Raw genomic sequence first — 15,806 nt, forward strand, 5'->3', positions numbered from 1 at the left:
CCAGGATGGGCACGGGGGAGCCAGGGAAGAGAGGCCACAGGAACCCACCAGGGCTCCTGGGCATGGTTTACAGTCACGCACAGGACCCGTGAAGCCCTCCCTGCTGGCCCCCACTCTCACCCAGGGGCCTTCTCACCCCGACCCTCATACCCTTTGTCAGCATCATCCCGGAAACTGTGCTGTCATATTGCTGTCCCCTGGCCTGGTGAGGCTGACACCCCACCCTGTTCCTCCAGGGCAGGGCAGCTTTCATGTGTCAGTGGCCAGTGCCAGAGCTGACATGGGCAAGCACTCAGCAAGGATTTCTCAGATGAGTAGGGCTAGCACACTGGTTGGCAGTGACCACCGCACCTCTCTGATGTGTCCTTGGAAATGTGGGTGGGGCTGGCGGAGGGCAGGAAGAGGAAGAAGCCTGCACATGTCCTCACTCTGATGTCTGAACATGTGCCCTGCATGCCTGTTTCCTTTTCAGCATCAGCGATCCGTTCATTTTCAACCTGTGCAGCAAAGACAGGTCCACTGACCGTTACTCGTGCCAGTGCCACAGCTACTCTGACATGCGGGAGCTACGGCAGGCTCGCTTCCTCCTGCAGGTAAGCACACTGGGTGCTGGCGCGCCTGGGGCCTGCGAGAGGCAGGGCCATGGGACAGGTGGTCCAGGAGCCATCCAAAGACACACCTCTGTGATTCTTCTTTGTGCCTATGCACAGCCCAGTGCCCTTAAGGAGACATCCACTTGTTCCCTGGGCTTATGGTGGCCCTGGTCCCAGGTGGGAGTTCTTTCTTCTGCTCCACTCTGCAGTCCCTGCCACTGGCTGTTGGGCCTTTTGCTGTGTCTTTTAGGATTTAGCTGCTTCGCTGTTTTGCTGTTGACATAGCCCAGAGCTGCCTTGGAGATTTAGGAATACAGGGCAGGACAGATACCTTGCCTCCCAGTAGAGCTGATGACTGGGAGTAGAGTGCCCTCTGCCCTGCCCTGCCCGCAGGCCTAAGACCTCCCTTGCTGACATACTCTCCCCCTTTCTCCTCAAGGTGCTCACCTATTGCCAAGCTCCTGCTTGGCCCTGTTTCTGGGGCCAAGTGGTTTAGTGATCTCCCAACTGCTCTCTCCAACCAGGATCTTTCAGTGCCTCACCTATGCCTTCAAGGGCTTAACCAGGCATGCAACAGAGATGGTGGCTCCTTTCAGAGGAAAAGCTCAGCCATAAGCTGGTCATAACCTCCCACTTCTCATCCCACTTCACAGATAGATCACACTTTCTAGAAACATCACCTGAGCAGCAAAGGGAGTAGGGTAAACTTCAGGGGCCCCCAGTGACATCAAACACATCTTGACTTCATTACCCCAAGCTCAGCAATAGCAAAGCTGCATCTTCAGGCCCTGGGCCTCCCGGGCAGCTGGCAGAAAAGGGGATCCGGGGGACCACATGACAGGAGGGGCAGGATCTCTTCCCACCCTCTCTACAGGGTCACTGTTAGTTCCAAAGGCTAGCAAGAGAGCAGTGCTTGGCCTAGATGAACTAGATATTTTTCATTTGTAAATCTATTTTCTGTAGGTAGGTCATTGATTCATCCAGTGATCCCTCCTGCAAGAAGGCTCATTATCATTCTCTGAAACTGAAGCTCAGGGAGGCCTTTAAGTTGGGGCAATTCCTGAACGGCCCCAGCTGCCCTCCTAGAGCTCCACTCTAGCCCTCTAATGAGCACTCTTCCTCCCTCTGCTGCTTTTGCCTGCAACACAGTTAGTTCTCATTTTGCCTGAGCTTCCTGAGGGCCTTTGCAGGGTGAGGGAACAGGAAGAGCAGAGTGGAAGTAGCAGCCCTGCCCTGATGGTTTTGGGCAGTGCTGCTGGGTCTGGGCCAATCTCCACCTCAGCTCTGCCACATTAGCTCCTGTGGGCACCTCTCTGGTTTCCTTGCCCTTCAGTGAGCAGGAGGCTATGTCCTGCCTTTCCACTATTATACATACAGCATTGAGTAGAATTTTAGGCACAAAGTAGGTACTCAAAATTATTTTTTATGATTATGTGTCTACCTTACATGTTATATAGAGTAGCAGATAGGTATCAGTCAGTGGGGTTTTTCCCCCAGTACATGGTGATTATTTCCAGAGGGTTGGTTCACCTGAAGTGGTGGATGCCAAAGGGAGAGCTTTTTGAGCAAGGCCACCATTTGTCCATCCCTGGATTCTCCCAGGAGAAAGGCAGAGCTTGGCACTCAAGGTATCCAGGGCAAGCTGTACCCTCCACAGATTCTGCATTCACTTCCTGTTTTGCACAGTATTTATATTTCTATTTGTAGAAAAAAATCCAAGAGTCTCCTGTCCACTAGCAGAGGAGAGAAGGTATGCAACATCCTTGCAGATACCTTCTCTCTGCTCAGGAAAGTTAATGAACTGTACTTTGAGAACTCACTTCCAGCCAGGTAGATGCAGGACAGGATTCTGCTATTGCGTGCAGTACCCACTTCTGAGTCTGAACCTTACCCCACCGCATCCTTCCCTCCATGTACAGGTCTCACCTCTCCCTAACTCTCCCTTCAGCCCTGGGAATTCTCTCTCCTTGGCCTCATCTCATCCCTGAGGCTTATGTTATGGGTGACTCACTCTATCTCTTATTCCAAGTTTATTATTTACGTAGCTTGGAATAGAAGGGAGTTAGAGAGGAAACAAGGATGGGAGAACAAAAAAAGAAAAGATAATTATGTGAATTTGATTTAGGCATTAAGGAAGTACCCCTGACAAAAACCTTACTATGCCAGTGGGACCACATCAAAATGGCCTGGGCAGGGGGCCCTGTGCTGCTTAAGTCTGTAGATCAACCCATGATGCTGCCCAGCTGCACCCACTGAACTAGCTTCCCTAGCATTTCTGGTAAGGTGACTCCCGGCTCACCCATGCCATAACTCAGAAGTGAAAATGTCTGATGATGGCATGGGTGCTTTCTCTCGTGTCTGCCTCATGCTTGCCCTGGGAGTGGGCCTTTTGCTTCCTGCTTCAACAGAACTCGAAGCTGTGGTCAGGCCCCCTGCCCTCCCACACATTCTGCAGAAGCACCGCATCCCTGTCACCAAGGTCTTCCCACTGTGGGAACTCAAAAGGACCACCCGGGAAGGGTCTTCTGACACAGAGACCCCCAATGACCCATTTCCAGCAGCTGTGTCACCCTGGGGCGTCTCTAGTCCACAAAATATCAGGAGCATTAAAAGGGGCTTCTCTTCACAGGACATCGCCCTGGAGATCTTCTTCCACAATGGATATTCCAAGTTTCTTGTCTTCTACAACAATGATCGGAGTAAGGCCTTTAAAAGGTAAGAGCTTGAAAATCCTCCTTCTGAGGAAACTGATCCTGAACTGAGAGCAGAGGGGCAGAGAACACTCAGCTATCTGCTCAGGAAAAGTGTTCTCAACCCACAGTGAACGCCACTCAGGCTGGGCCCAGGGAGGCACTGCTGGCCTACAGAACTGCCAAGTCATGAAATGATGTATGGGAAGAGGCAGAGAAGGCCCTTCCTTCAGTCCTAGGAAGCAGGCTCCATTTTCCTGAACTGAAGTGTCATAGAACAGGAAGTGAGAAAAAAATTACACAGCTACAACAGAGTTAAGGAACTGGCTGTTTAATGAGACTTCCAGAATGTTCTGGCTTTATTTTCTAATTTTCCAAGTAATTTTTTTGGCTTAATCTTTCTTTCTGATCCCAGTTGCCAATTTTAGTTGCTCCAATTTCGTATTTCACTGGAAGGAATTCCAAACAACTGATTTCCCACATGTGCACTGAACATGTTTTTTCTTAAAGAGAGAAGCCTGCTGTTTTAGTTAACTTCTCTTTCTCCAGATGGATCAATTTAAGAAATCTAAGCCAGTGTGTAAGTTCTTAATACCATGGTTATTTGTTTTTATTACCATTAAAGTTATAGATCAGTAGATTGGTTTGTAGTGAATCTAGAAAGAACAGAAAGGAAGGTCAGTTCCTCATCATTATAGACCACAGAGAGGCTGATTAACAGAGGGAGTGGTTATGTCCTGCTCCACGTGGGCTGGAAGTTCTGAGGTGAGATTTGATATCCCCCGGCCAAAGAGCCCATTTTTTGCCCAGAAATTCAAGCCCTGCCTTCTAGCGGCCCTGTGGAACTGGCACCCAGGGCCCACTACTGCGACCAAGAGGCAGGGCCAGGGTGGAGAAAAACAACTGTAGAGAGGCTTTTGTGCTAGTTCTAGGCGAACTTCCTTGGACTGCTCATGTGGTTCTTCCATGCTGCTGCTAGATTGCCCCCTAAAATTATATTCAAGGCCTAGTTTAGACCAAACCAAACAAGCAGACATGCAACCCATTAAACTTGATTCATTTCCCCCTGTGGTTTCTGTTCATTAAACTAAGTTTTTCTAGAAATCTTACACCTCCACAGCTTCGGATGTGAAGGTGGCCTAATGCAGACTCCACAACTACTACCCACTAGGCTCAAGGAGCCTGGCATTAAGATGGCATTTGTCCTTACAGCAACACACTGGAATGTACAGCAGGGTTGTTGACATTGGCAATGTTGTCAAGTGCCTGGCCCAGAGGCGGTACCTCATACACACTGCCTAAGTAATTATTGTTTTATTGTTGTCATTGTTGGTATTAAGGCAATAGTGTATAATGCCAGAGAGTGCTGAGGGTTGCCTCAGAGGTACATCCAGGCCTGGTGTTCACGACCTGGGGGCAGGATGGAGCTAGGGGGAGCAATAATGAGCCCAGCTTCCTGCCTGACTCCGGAAATGCCTCTGCAGCAGGAGAAAGGGTCTTGACTCTGCTGATGGAATTATCCCTTCCCTTTTCATGTAGCTTCTGCTCTTTCCAACCCAGCCTGAAGGGGAAAGCTGCCTCGGAGGACCCCCTCAATCTAAGGTAATGGCAGGTAGCCATGCTCTCTGGGCATGGCACTGCCCTGGCTTTGATGTTCCTCCTCTGATCCTTCATCCTACTCCTGAAATTCCTTCTGCCAATTAAACCTCTGTGAACAGACTTGAAGTCTCATGTGCCCTGTGGCTTTTTCAGACCCAAGTGGCAGGAAGGCATCCTCTGCCTTTGGTGACTGGGCAGGTGGCACAGAGGTGTGGAATCAGGCCCAGCATTGGAGGTCAGGCCCTCCCATGGGGGTGTGTGAGCAATCCCATGCTGTCCCTCCTATGATGAGGGTTTCTGAACGCTTAGAAGCTAAATTCATACATGATGGTGTGCGAATCAAACGTTAATTTAGGAATCTGTGCTATGGGGCCTCTCTCCCAGTGAATGAATTGCTTGCAGTCCCTCCTCCAGGTCCCCTTTCCAGCTACCCAGTTCTCTGGAAGGCCACTTAGGGATCAGTAGGTGTTTTTATTTCAGTTGGGGTGAGAATAGAAGAAGGTGGTAGCTGGTTTTCTCCAGGAATGTGTGGGGACCAAGCAAGAAGGTGTCCCCAGGAATGACATTCAAGATATTTATAATCAGTATAAAATGGGTCTCACTAATTCCTTCAAAATTATTTATCAATAGCTTTTGATACATGGTATTTGCTTGTTGATGGAGCAACAAAACAGTCTTTGAATTAAGACTTGGCTGAGTGTGGTGGCTCACTCCTGTAATCTCAGCACTTTGGGAGACCAAGGTGGGCAAATCACCTGAGGTCAGGAGTTCAAGACCAGCCTGGCCAACATGGTGAAACCCTGTTTCTACAAAAATACAAAAAATTAGCCGAGCATGATGGCAGGTGCCTGTAATCCCAGCTACTTGGGAGGCTGAGGTGGGAGAATCACTTGAACCCAGGAGGTAGAGGTTGCAGTGAGCCGAGATCACACCACTGCACTCCAGCCTGGGTGACAGAACAAGACTCTGTCTAAAAAAAAAAAAAAAAAAGGTAGAGAAACATGTTATGCAGTTAATTGAGAAGAGTGTGTCAGACCCAGGGAAGAGCAGGGCATGGCTGAGGCTTATAAAATTGGAATGCAGGGGGTTAGTTGGGGTGGAGGTGAGGGAGGTCACAGGGGATAGTTGGTGCAAGATTCTCGTGTCAGCTTTTATTCCAAATAGGTGGGAAGCGTTGGAGGATTTTAAGCAGAGGGATGATGTGTACTGACATATTAATAAGAATCACTCTGGCTGCTGTGCCAAGAATAGACTGGAGTGGGTCAAAGGCAGAAGCTGGAGACTAGTTAGGAAGCTATTACTGGAGGCCATTGCAGTAATCCGGGTGAGAGACGATGGTGGCTTGGATCAGGAACATGACAGCAAAGATAATGTGATGTGATCAGATTATGGACATGTTTAAAGGTACATTTGATGGGATCTGATGACAAATCAAGTGTGGGAAATGCATGTATGTGAGAGAGGACTTAAGGATAAGACAGAGGATTTAGGCTTCAGCAATTGGAAAATTAAATGGGGATGATCACAAGAAGAGTGGCTGTAGGGCCACTGTGGCTATCTGAAGCTCAGATTTAGATATGTGAATTTTGAGATGCCTATCATACATCTCAAAGGCATCATGGAGCTATTGGGCATATGAATTTGGAGTTCAAGAGAGAGGTTCAAGTGAGACGTAAATTCAGAATAGTGTTTAAAGTCATGAGAATGGGCAAGATTATCAAGAATGCATGCACATGGAAAAGAGATCAGAGGACTGTGCCCTGGGCACACCAACCTTACCCTCTGTAAGGACACGGGCAGGGCCAGCTGAAGAGATGGGGAAGGAGTAGCCAGAAAGGTAGCAGAAACCGTAGGTGTGGAAGACATCCTGGAAGCCAGGTAGAGTGACTCAAGGTGGGAGTGGTCAAGTGTTGTTGATAGGCCAAGTGAGATAAGAACTGAGAAATGACCATTGAGCTTTGTAACATGAGAGTCATTGACGACCTTCAATAGACTAATTGCAGTGGCTGCCAGCAGAGGCTCCTATTGTGCCAGGCACTTACCCTTTATAGATTGCGGTGAAGTGCAAGGCATGCCAGGGTATGGTCCAGGGGACCTGGGCAGCAGTGGGTTGCTGGAGTTGGGGTGGCTCTTTACCAACTGTAATGAGCATAGTTTAATAGTTCAACAACAGGATAGTCCTAATTGTGCATATCTGCTGAATCTCAGCCCTGCTGATCTCATATTGTTTATGTTTCATATAAGCCTTTATGTTCATACTTGGATTTCTTAGCACTGTTTCAGTGCAAGGTAAAAAGCTATTTCAAAGTAATTGAAGCAAAAAAGGAGGATTCGTGATCGCATCTACCTGAAGGTCAAAAATGGTCTGGCTCCAGGCATGGCTGGACCACTAGGCACAAGTAAGTCTGCAGGAAGTGGTGGCTCTCCCTCTCTCAGGGAGGATTTTACTTGGCCTGGCTCCATTTCTCATAGGTGTTCCCATCACGGGGACACCGATACCCCCAACAGCTCCAGACTGACAGTCAATCATGCAGGAATCCCGCCACACACCATACATGCTCTATCCCGGTAACTTTAGCAAAACTTCCCAAACCGTCATTTTCCCCAGTTAGGTTAATTACATGCCCATCCCAGAACCAATCAAGTGTTTTCATTGGCTGGATCAGAGGGATGCACCCACCCAGCTTCTGGGGATAGGGTCAGTCCCACCCAACTACATAGACCAAATTGAGGGGAGTATGGTTCCCTGAGAGAATCAAGGTTCTGTTATCCACAAGGGGGTGAGCACTGAGGGTGTCAGCAAAAGCAGGTGGCCACACACGGTTCCACGCAGAGGGAAGTTCCGAGCCCCAATGCTCATGGGCTGCAGATGGTTTTCTCTCTCCCTGGAGCAATGCTGCATCAACCGTGACACACATCACTTCACTGAGCCCCATTGTCTCTGCAGCTCACCCTTTGATGAACCTATTCTGTAATGTCACTCAGTGACAACATATCTGTCCCTATGACTGTGGGTAGCTCTCTGTCCATTATTTGTCTTTTGTCCTCAGAATCTTAGTGGTGCCTTGCCTGGAAACATATACCTTCCTCCACATACCTTCTACTCCAAATAGAGAGGGGCAAGTAGAGGAGGGGCAGAGGGAGGAATGCAGAAGAGGAGCTTACCCCCAGCTGTGCCCACTAAGTTAGAGGCCCCTCAGAAATGATTGCCAGGTTGGAGGAAGGTGATGCTCTGTGGATGAGTCAAATGTCTGGAGATTACTCCTTACTCATCCCCAGGTTGATGATGACCTGCAATGCCAGCCTATGTACCACCTTGCTTCTGTGGTACAGTTGAGCCCCATTCTCATTTTATTTCCAATGTGATTATTTTTGCCATCATGGCTACCTGATCCCATTGGAGCAGGCTCTTCCAGGGCTATGCTGGGTCATGCCTGGCACAGTCTCAGCACAGCTCCAGGTTGGAGACCCTTGACTAAGCTTCTGGGGTCATCTAGGAACAGTGCTTGGTGCTCCAGAGGAATGCTTATCTCAGTTCATGGAAGGAGAGCCTCCGCAAAATGCGGACACCCCACAGGGTGCTGACCCTCGGCTCTGAGGCCACCCACACAGTGAGGGCATGTGGCAAGACTGAGCTAAATAAACAGCCCCGGGCTTCAGGATCAAGCTGACTTGGGCTCATAGTAGGTGCCCAGTAAATTGTAATCCTTCTGCCTAATTTTAGAATCACCTGATGTGTGTCTGGGCATGTTAACAGAACAATTGATTAAAAGCAGGCGGCTCTCCTTGCTCTCAGCTCCTTGGAGTGGCCTCCTTTCCAGCCCTTCTCTTGCCAGCCCAATTGAGGCTTCAGGAGCTCCAGGGTGGGAAGGCAGTGGCGGCCCTCAGCCTTAGGAGGGCTTGGCTGGCCACTGACATATGCCTGGAATGAAGCTGATGATTTTTCTTTTGGATCACTGAAGGCAATAATCATAGAATGAGTCTTGAAAAATGCCTAGCTGCGTGTTAGTCACTCTAATGAATGTGGACTTCTTACCTATAAAGGAGGTGTGTGTGCCGTTCTGAGGGTTTTCAACTGGCCCATGACCCTTGGCCTAGGCTACAGATTTTCATGCCCTAAACCTTCAGCTTTTGATGACTCATGTGGCTCCTTTGGACACCATCCCACACATACAGGAAATCAGAGCTTTTGGTACCAGAGTTTTGCTGAGGCTTTCAGTGACAATGGTTGCCTCCATAACTATGTATATACTAAGGAGGTTCACTGGGCCTGAATTCCAAGTAGAAAATACTTGCAAAGCCTGCATGAATCCTGTCCCCATGGTACAGGACTGAACCTTTTGAAGACAGCATGGTAGCCTGTTCAGACTTCTGTGGGGTGCAAGGTTCTGCAAGCTGACAGGGCCTTCTAACATATGCCAGCTAGAGCTGTTGGATGAGTCCTGCTCTGTGGTATTGAATACCGGCAGGATTTTTGAGATGTAAAAAGACCAATCAGAAAAGGAGAAATGATGGCAGGAACTGCAGGGAAAGGGGGCGGCTAGCTGGAATGCGCTTGTGGATAAACACACATCCTCACACTTAAATATACTCATGCCCTTCCAGAAAGGGCTACAGACAGCTTCAAAATTAAACACAGGGTGTAACCATCCTTTAACAATTACCCAACACTCCTTTAAAGGAGAAAAAATAGATGTGGTCATGTGGAGTGATTTAGTTACTCTAATTGTCCTGAGACTAAGAAAACTAAAACAAACAATCATGCTGGCTTATATTATTTTCCAGGGATAGATAATAAGAAACAGGCTTTTGCGATTTTTTTTTTAATTTCTGGAACATACTTTCTCTTGGTGCTGAATATCAAATTTGGTTCTTCTCTAAAGGATCGTGGGTACCAAAGGTGGCAATTCCTTTTGAATAAAACATACAAAAAGAGTGCTGGGGAACCTAATTCTCTGTATCAGTTCTCTGCATGAATGGGAGCCTAACATTCACACTTATTTTTGTACAGGCATTTCTTTGGGAAGCTAACATTACCTGGCTCAGTTACATCGCTTTCTAATGACCTCAGTTTATACTGACCCCAGAGTTTAGAAAACTCAGAAAAATACAAGACTAGGATGCCTATCTGATTCTCTTTCTCTCAAATCTCTCCTGGGCTCAGCACATATTTTTGGATAAACTAGAACATCCACCATGTCACTGAGGCAAAAGCGTCCCCGGGCTGGAGAAAGCTATTGGGTGTGAGATGGTGCTTGTATTCAGGGCCTGATTGTACCTGGGTGTTTGCAGTTCCTAAAATCATTCTTAGTTGTATAAATTCTTTGCATATAATGTTTAGAATGAAATTTATCTTGGGGGTGCAAAGTTGTACAGTTGAACATTTTCAGTTTACTGTTTCCTTTAGAGATTCTCTTTGAAAAATAATGAAAGACAAATAATTTAGAAAACGCCGGGCGCGGTGGCTCACGCTGGTAATCCCAGCACTTTGGGAGGCCGAGGCGGGCGGATCACGAGGTCAGGAGATCGAGACCACGGTGAAACCCCGTCTCTACTAAAAATACAAAAAAATTAGCCGGGCGTGGTGGCAGACGCCTGTAGTCCCAGCTACTCGGAGAGGCTGAGGCAGGAGAATGGCGTGAACCCGGGAGGCGGAGCTTGCAGTGAGCCGAGATTGCGCCACTGCACTCCAACCTGGGCAACAGAGCGAGACTCCATCTCAAAAAAAAAAAAAAAAAAAAAAAAAGAAAACCAACCATAAGAACCTATGCAATTCCCATGAGAATATGACCTTCCATGATAATTAACCACACCCCAGAGGCACCACAGTTAGCTGGGGGGAGGCTAAAGTTCAAGTTCCCCTTCCTAGCATTTCTCCTCCTTCAATCCTGCCCCCTAGAGATTCATGTCATTGGCTACAGATCTGTAAGGTACACAATCGCTTAACTGGTAAAGGTAGTGCCAGCTCCACCACTGAGTAGAGAAGCATGGTCCTTGGATTTCTTGCTGTAGTGAAGCCCTGGGAGCACAACTGTGGAGACCAAACTACTCATATCCTGTGTCTGTGCTGGAGTCACTGGGACCGGAGGCGAACAGCACCTGGCTGCAGACTCAAAATGAGAGTGACAGCCAGTGCTGCAGCATCTAGGAGCTTGTTCACACAGTTGGCTTTGTGGGCCGTGAGCATCCGAGCCCTGGCCATTCTGCCTAGGTCATGCTCAGACCTTGGCCCTGGCCCCATTCCATGTTCATCTTTGTCTGGCTGTACTAGGTTCATGCCTCGTCTCTGCTGTATCCTTAGCCGTAACCTCAGATCCTTTCCAGGGCAAAAGCCTGATGCAAGCCCCAGTCACTGCAGCAAGCCTGCCCTTTTTCCTCCCAACTCTACCCAGCCACATTGCTTCCACAACCTTTATACTCCCACACCACCAGGGGTGGGGAACAGGTGTGCAAATGCCCAGGAATGGTGATGAGCAGCCCACTGGTTGAAGGTTTCTCCCATCCTAGTTGCCCCCTGTGCCCAGCTACCTCCAGAAAACCTGGGACATAGAGAATTCATGCAGTTTCTATTTATTTTGCAACTTTTTCAGGAATCTGCAAGAATAAGATCAACAATGGGAAATTTTAGATTAGCCGGCTGAGCCAAGGTTAAGGTGCCTGAATTGCCTTACTCTGTGCCTCAATTGTATCTCTAGGCTGACTCAGTGTTTTAGATTCTCACTTTAAGCTTGCCATAGTGCCTCATAAATCAGCACTGGGCAGGTGTATAAGGATCTATTGATTGTTGCATCTAGGCTGTAAGATTTTTTTTTAATTTTTATTTCAAAATATTGATTCACAGTTGCAAAAATAGTACAGAGAGACTCTGTACACCTTTCACTTAATATCCCCCTCTACCATGGTTACATTTTATATAGCTATAGCACAATTTCAGAACCAGGACACTGACACTGGTACATGTGTATGCATAGTTCTTTGTCATTTTATCACATGTAGATTTGAGTAACCACCACCACAATCGACATACACAGTTATTTTATCCCCACAAAGATATCTCTGTGCTAGCACTTTATAGTTATGCCTACCTCCCTGTCTTCCCCCACCATCCTTAAATCCTGGGAATCATTAATCTGTTTCTCATATCTATTATTTTTTCATTTAGAGACTGTTCTATACGTGGAATCATAGAGTATGCGACTTTTGGAGATGGGCATTTTTTTTTAACTGAGAATAGTGCCTTTGAGATACATTCAAGTTGTTGCACGTATCAGTGGTCTGTTCCTCTTTATTGCTGAGTAGTATTCCATGATAGAAATATGCCAGTTTGTTTAACAATTTGTGCATTGAGCAAAATTTGGTTGTTTCCATTTTGTGGTCATTACAAATAAAGCAGATCGTTTACATTTATTATAATTAACAAAATGTTAGAATACAAGTCTGCCATTTTATTTTTATTTTTTGTTTTTTTCCTGTTGTTTATTTCTCTGGTTTCTTTTTCCTGCCACCTATGCACCACTGAAAGATTTGTTAAAATCCTACCTTATCTATAGCATTTTTAGCATATTTTTCTATATAACTTTTTGTATAAATTGGAGTTGCTTGAGGTATCTTAGTCCATTTGCATTGCTATAAAGGAAAACTTAAGGCTAGGTAATTTATAAAGAAAATAAGTTTACTTGGGTCATGGTTCTTACAAGCTGTACAGGTGCCGGCACCTCCTTCTGGTGAGGGCTTTAGGGTATAGGTGCTTCCACTCATGGTGGAAGGTGAAGGGGAGCAGGCATCACATGGTGAGAGGAAGAGAGAGAGAGGAGAGGGAGGTGCCAAGGTCTTTTTAACAATCAATTTTCAACAGGATCTAATACAGTGAGAACTCACTCATTACCAAAAGGATGGCACCAGGCCATTCATGAGGGACCCACCCCCATGACCTTCCATTAGACCCCACCTCCAACACTGGGGATCAAATCTCAACATGAGGTTTGGAGGGGACCAATGCCCAAACCATATCGGTATCTCATTATACCTACATAAACTTATCACAGACTACTGGCATTGAGATGTACTAGTCTGAGTGAAATGTAGAGGCAATAAGCCTTTTAAGTCTTAAAGTCTTAAATATTTAGTTGTCTATAATATATAATCTGTAATTTTCTTAAATTTTTTTCTATATACATTTTAAAAACCACATCAAATATTTCCCAAAGTCATTTTCACACACAGGTGGGCTAAAGCTAAGGGAGGTGAAGTGAATTTGAGAAGCAAGTCGGTGGCTTGGCCAGCTCCGGCGAGCCTGGTTTCCAGAACATCCCCCTTGCCACTCTGTCTTCTCCTAACTGGGGGTGTCTCCTCTTCAGAGTCGTTTATTCTGTTAGCTGAGTAGTCTTCAAGTTTTTGCCACAGCTACTCTAGGAAGATGTTGAGCGTATTCTGCGGATGGAGACACAAGAGGGTGAGGCAATCGCTCCAGGCCACAGAGGCAAACACAGCAAGGGCAGAGGTCACACCAGCTCACCAAGGTCATGCCTGGCCTTCAGGATGGTCAGGTTCGTGTGAATAGGGGTTTTGTTGTATTTGAGGAAAGAGAACCACCAAGGCTTTCCTATGAAGCATTTTTATGCTTAATACAATTTCCAAGAGGTAAAGGTGACTGAGGTATTTTAGAGCATGAAGGAACACCAACATCAAACCTTTTCCTTGGCAGAAAAAGAAATAGAATGCGGAAGATGCCTCCTAACTGGTCTCTATCTCCAGTCTGCTTCGTCCTGCCGCCAGCATTTCCTGGCTAAAGAGGTGTCTGACTTGAATGCACTGAGGCAAATCCAGCCCACTGCCTGTGTATGTCTCAATCCTGGTAAAGTTAAATGCACTTGAAACTCCTTCCTGAGATGTGTGATAAGAGGCAAAGCATGATAAAGCCCCAGAGCAAGGCTGGAATGAGTATCAGGCCAGCCAAGCAGTTGGCAGCAAGTAAGGGTGTTGAGGACCAAGCATGGCAAGAAGTGTGCTGCAGCGGGGAAGGGAGGACGTGGACCAGCAAACCCTGGGCACCAGGTGGGCTCTGTAACCTCGATGTTTCTCTTAACTTCTCTCCTTTACTGAACCTTTTGAATACCTAAGGAGAGAAAATTAATTCTAAAGAAAAAGTGTCTGAAGTGGGAGAAATTGAAATGGAAAGTCGTCATGTAACTATCCAGCACTCTCTGTCTCGATCATATGTCTCTGCATGGACTCTATACCTTTTGGGTCAGAGATGAAGTGACTGAAATAGCAGATTGGCTCCCTTATGGACATGTCCAAGACCTGGCAGGCTAGTGGTGGCTCCTATACCTACAGCATGGTGTCCCATCACACATGTCTCAGACACAGTCACTCCCCTCAGCTTCAGAAGGGGGTTTCATGAGTCATTTCAGACATCAGGTGAAGAGAAAAATGTGAAGGACAGTGCTCAGGGCTGGCAAGGATGCCGTGAAATGGGTTCTCTACTACATTACTGGTAGGCATATGTGTGTAAACCTTTTATGAGCTACTTGATGGCATGTATCAACATTATTGTTAAAACACACCCTTTAACACAATATTTCCAATAATGAGGCTATGCCAAGGAAATAATTAAAAATATTTTAAAATGTTTTAGTTATATAGGCTCTCATCGCAAGACTATTCCCATTAGTGAAAACTGAAAATAACTTAAAGGTACAACAGTAACTTATAGTTATGTATATCCACAAGAATAACTATCTTGCAGATGTTTTAAAGTGTGGTTATTAATACCAGGTAACAGCATGGGTTTCAAAGCAGGACAGAAATGACAGGAATGCTATAATTTTAACTATGTATAAAAATATATACAGAAAAATAACTAGTAAGGAACTCTGCCAGCATTGCAGCTGACTTATACTGTAGAATGATGGATGCTTTAAGCTACTATATTTAGTAGTACGTTGTGGTTCTGTTACTTCTACAGTGAAAAACACTTAATAAAGGGAAAAACTAAAATGAAAATTTTGAATCTAGATCTCCCAAGGTTTTAGAAATATGGTAGGGTTGTCATAGCTAAGCATTACAAGAGGAAATAAGCAGCAAGGCGTGAAGAAATGAAATGTGTGGTGTGCTGTAGTTGACAATGTGAGGAGAAAATAATACCACTTCACTGATGGATGCCTCTTGGTGCTTCTCATCATCCACTCAGCAAACTTGCCACCAACATAGGAAAGTCCTGGGGAAAAAAGCCTCCCTCAAGGTATCATTCTTGATTCTTTTCTTTTACGCACATGAAAGCGTGAGAGTGTGGTACACAGTGAGGCCAGAGAAGGTCCTCGGCTATTGTGAGGATTGACTTGGTTGCTGTCATTTTCTGGCACCACTGTTCAAAGTAGTATTTCAGCTTTGCAATGAACCAAGTTATGGTTCTGGAAGAGAACTGGCTTCTGCTGAGTACGTTCTCCATGTGCTGCCTGTTTTAGAGGCACAGAAACCTTGGAGTTAGGTATGGCATTATTCCCACTTCACGAGTGAGGGAACTAAAGCTATGTTAGGTGCCCAAGGGGTTGCCAAGTCATAAGCAGAGCTGCCATGGACCTAGATCTGTCCAACCTCAGAATTTGGCTTTTCTCTCTGTCAGGCCAGCCCTGCACATCCATGACTGGGATCTCCTGAATGCCTCAGACAGTGGTGCTCTGCCTCATCTCATTTCAGTTGCTCTCTCCTCCCGCTTGCACCAGGCAAGCCAAGCTTTCCCCAAAGGGACATGACCCCTGCATCTAGCACGGTGCCAAGTAAGGTGTTGATTTATTGAATCCACCAACCCATACTTGCCACCATTATTTCGTTTCTCCCATGAGGGTCTGGAAAAACACTGAATGTAATAGGATGGGAGTGCAACTTCATTCATTCACAGCCAGTCAGAGGTCTGCAGGTTTAG

General features: G+C 46.5%; 1 protein-coding gene across 6 annotated transcripts in view; it reads left to right on the forward strand.

Annotated features, from left to right (window-relative positions):
- Nucleotides 1-15,806, forward strand: part of WDFY4 (WDFY family member 4) — a 294,231-nt gene that overhangs the window by 208,469 nt on the left and 69,956 nt on the right. For all 6 annotated transcript variants that reach the window (XR_009212844.1, XR_009212843.1, XM_032142065.2 and 3 more), the window contains 3 exons: nt 473-593; nt 3,223-3,308; nt 4,823-4,885. Coding sequence is in view for 4 of the 6 variants with exons in the window: in XM_032142065.2 (XP_031997956.1) it covers nt 473-593; nt 3,223-3,308; nt 4,823-4,885 (270 nt within the window). In the remaining 2 variants the exon portion in view is untranslated. The remainder of the gene's footprint in view (nt 1-472; nt 594-3,222; nt 3,309-4,822; nt 4,886-15,806) is intronic.

The sequence above is a fragment of the Hylobates moloch genome, unplaced genomic scaffold, assembly GCF_009828535.3.
Source record: "Hylobates moloch isolate HMO894 unplaced genomic scaffold, HMol_V3 SCAFFOLD_3, whole genome shotgun sequence".
Classification (NCBI taxonomy): domain Eukaryota; kingdom Metazoa; phylum Chordata; class Mammalia; order Primates; family Hylobatidae; genus Hylobates; species Hylobates moloch.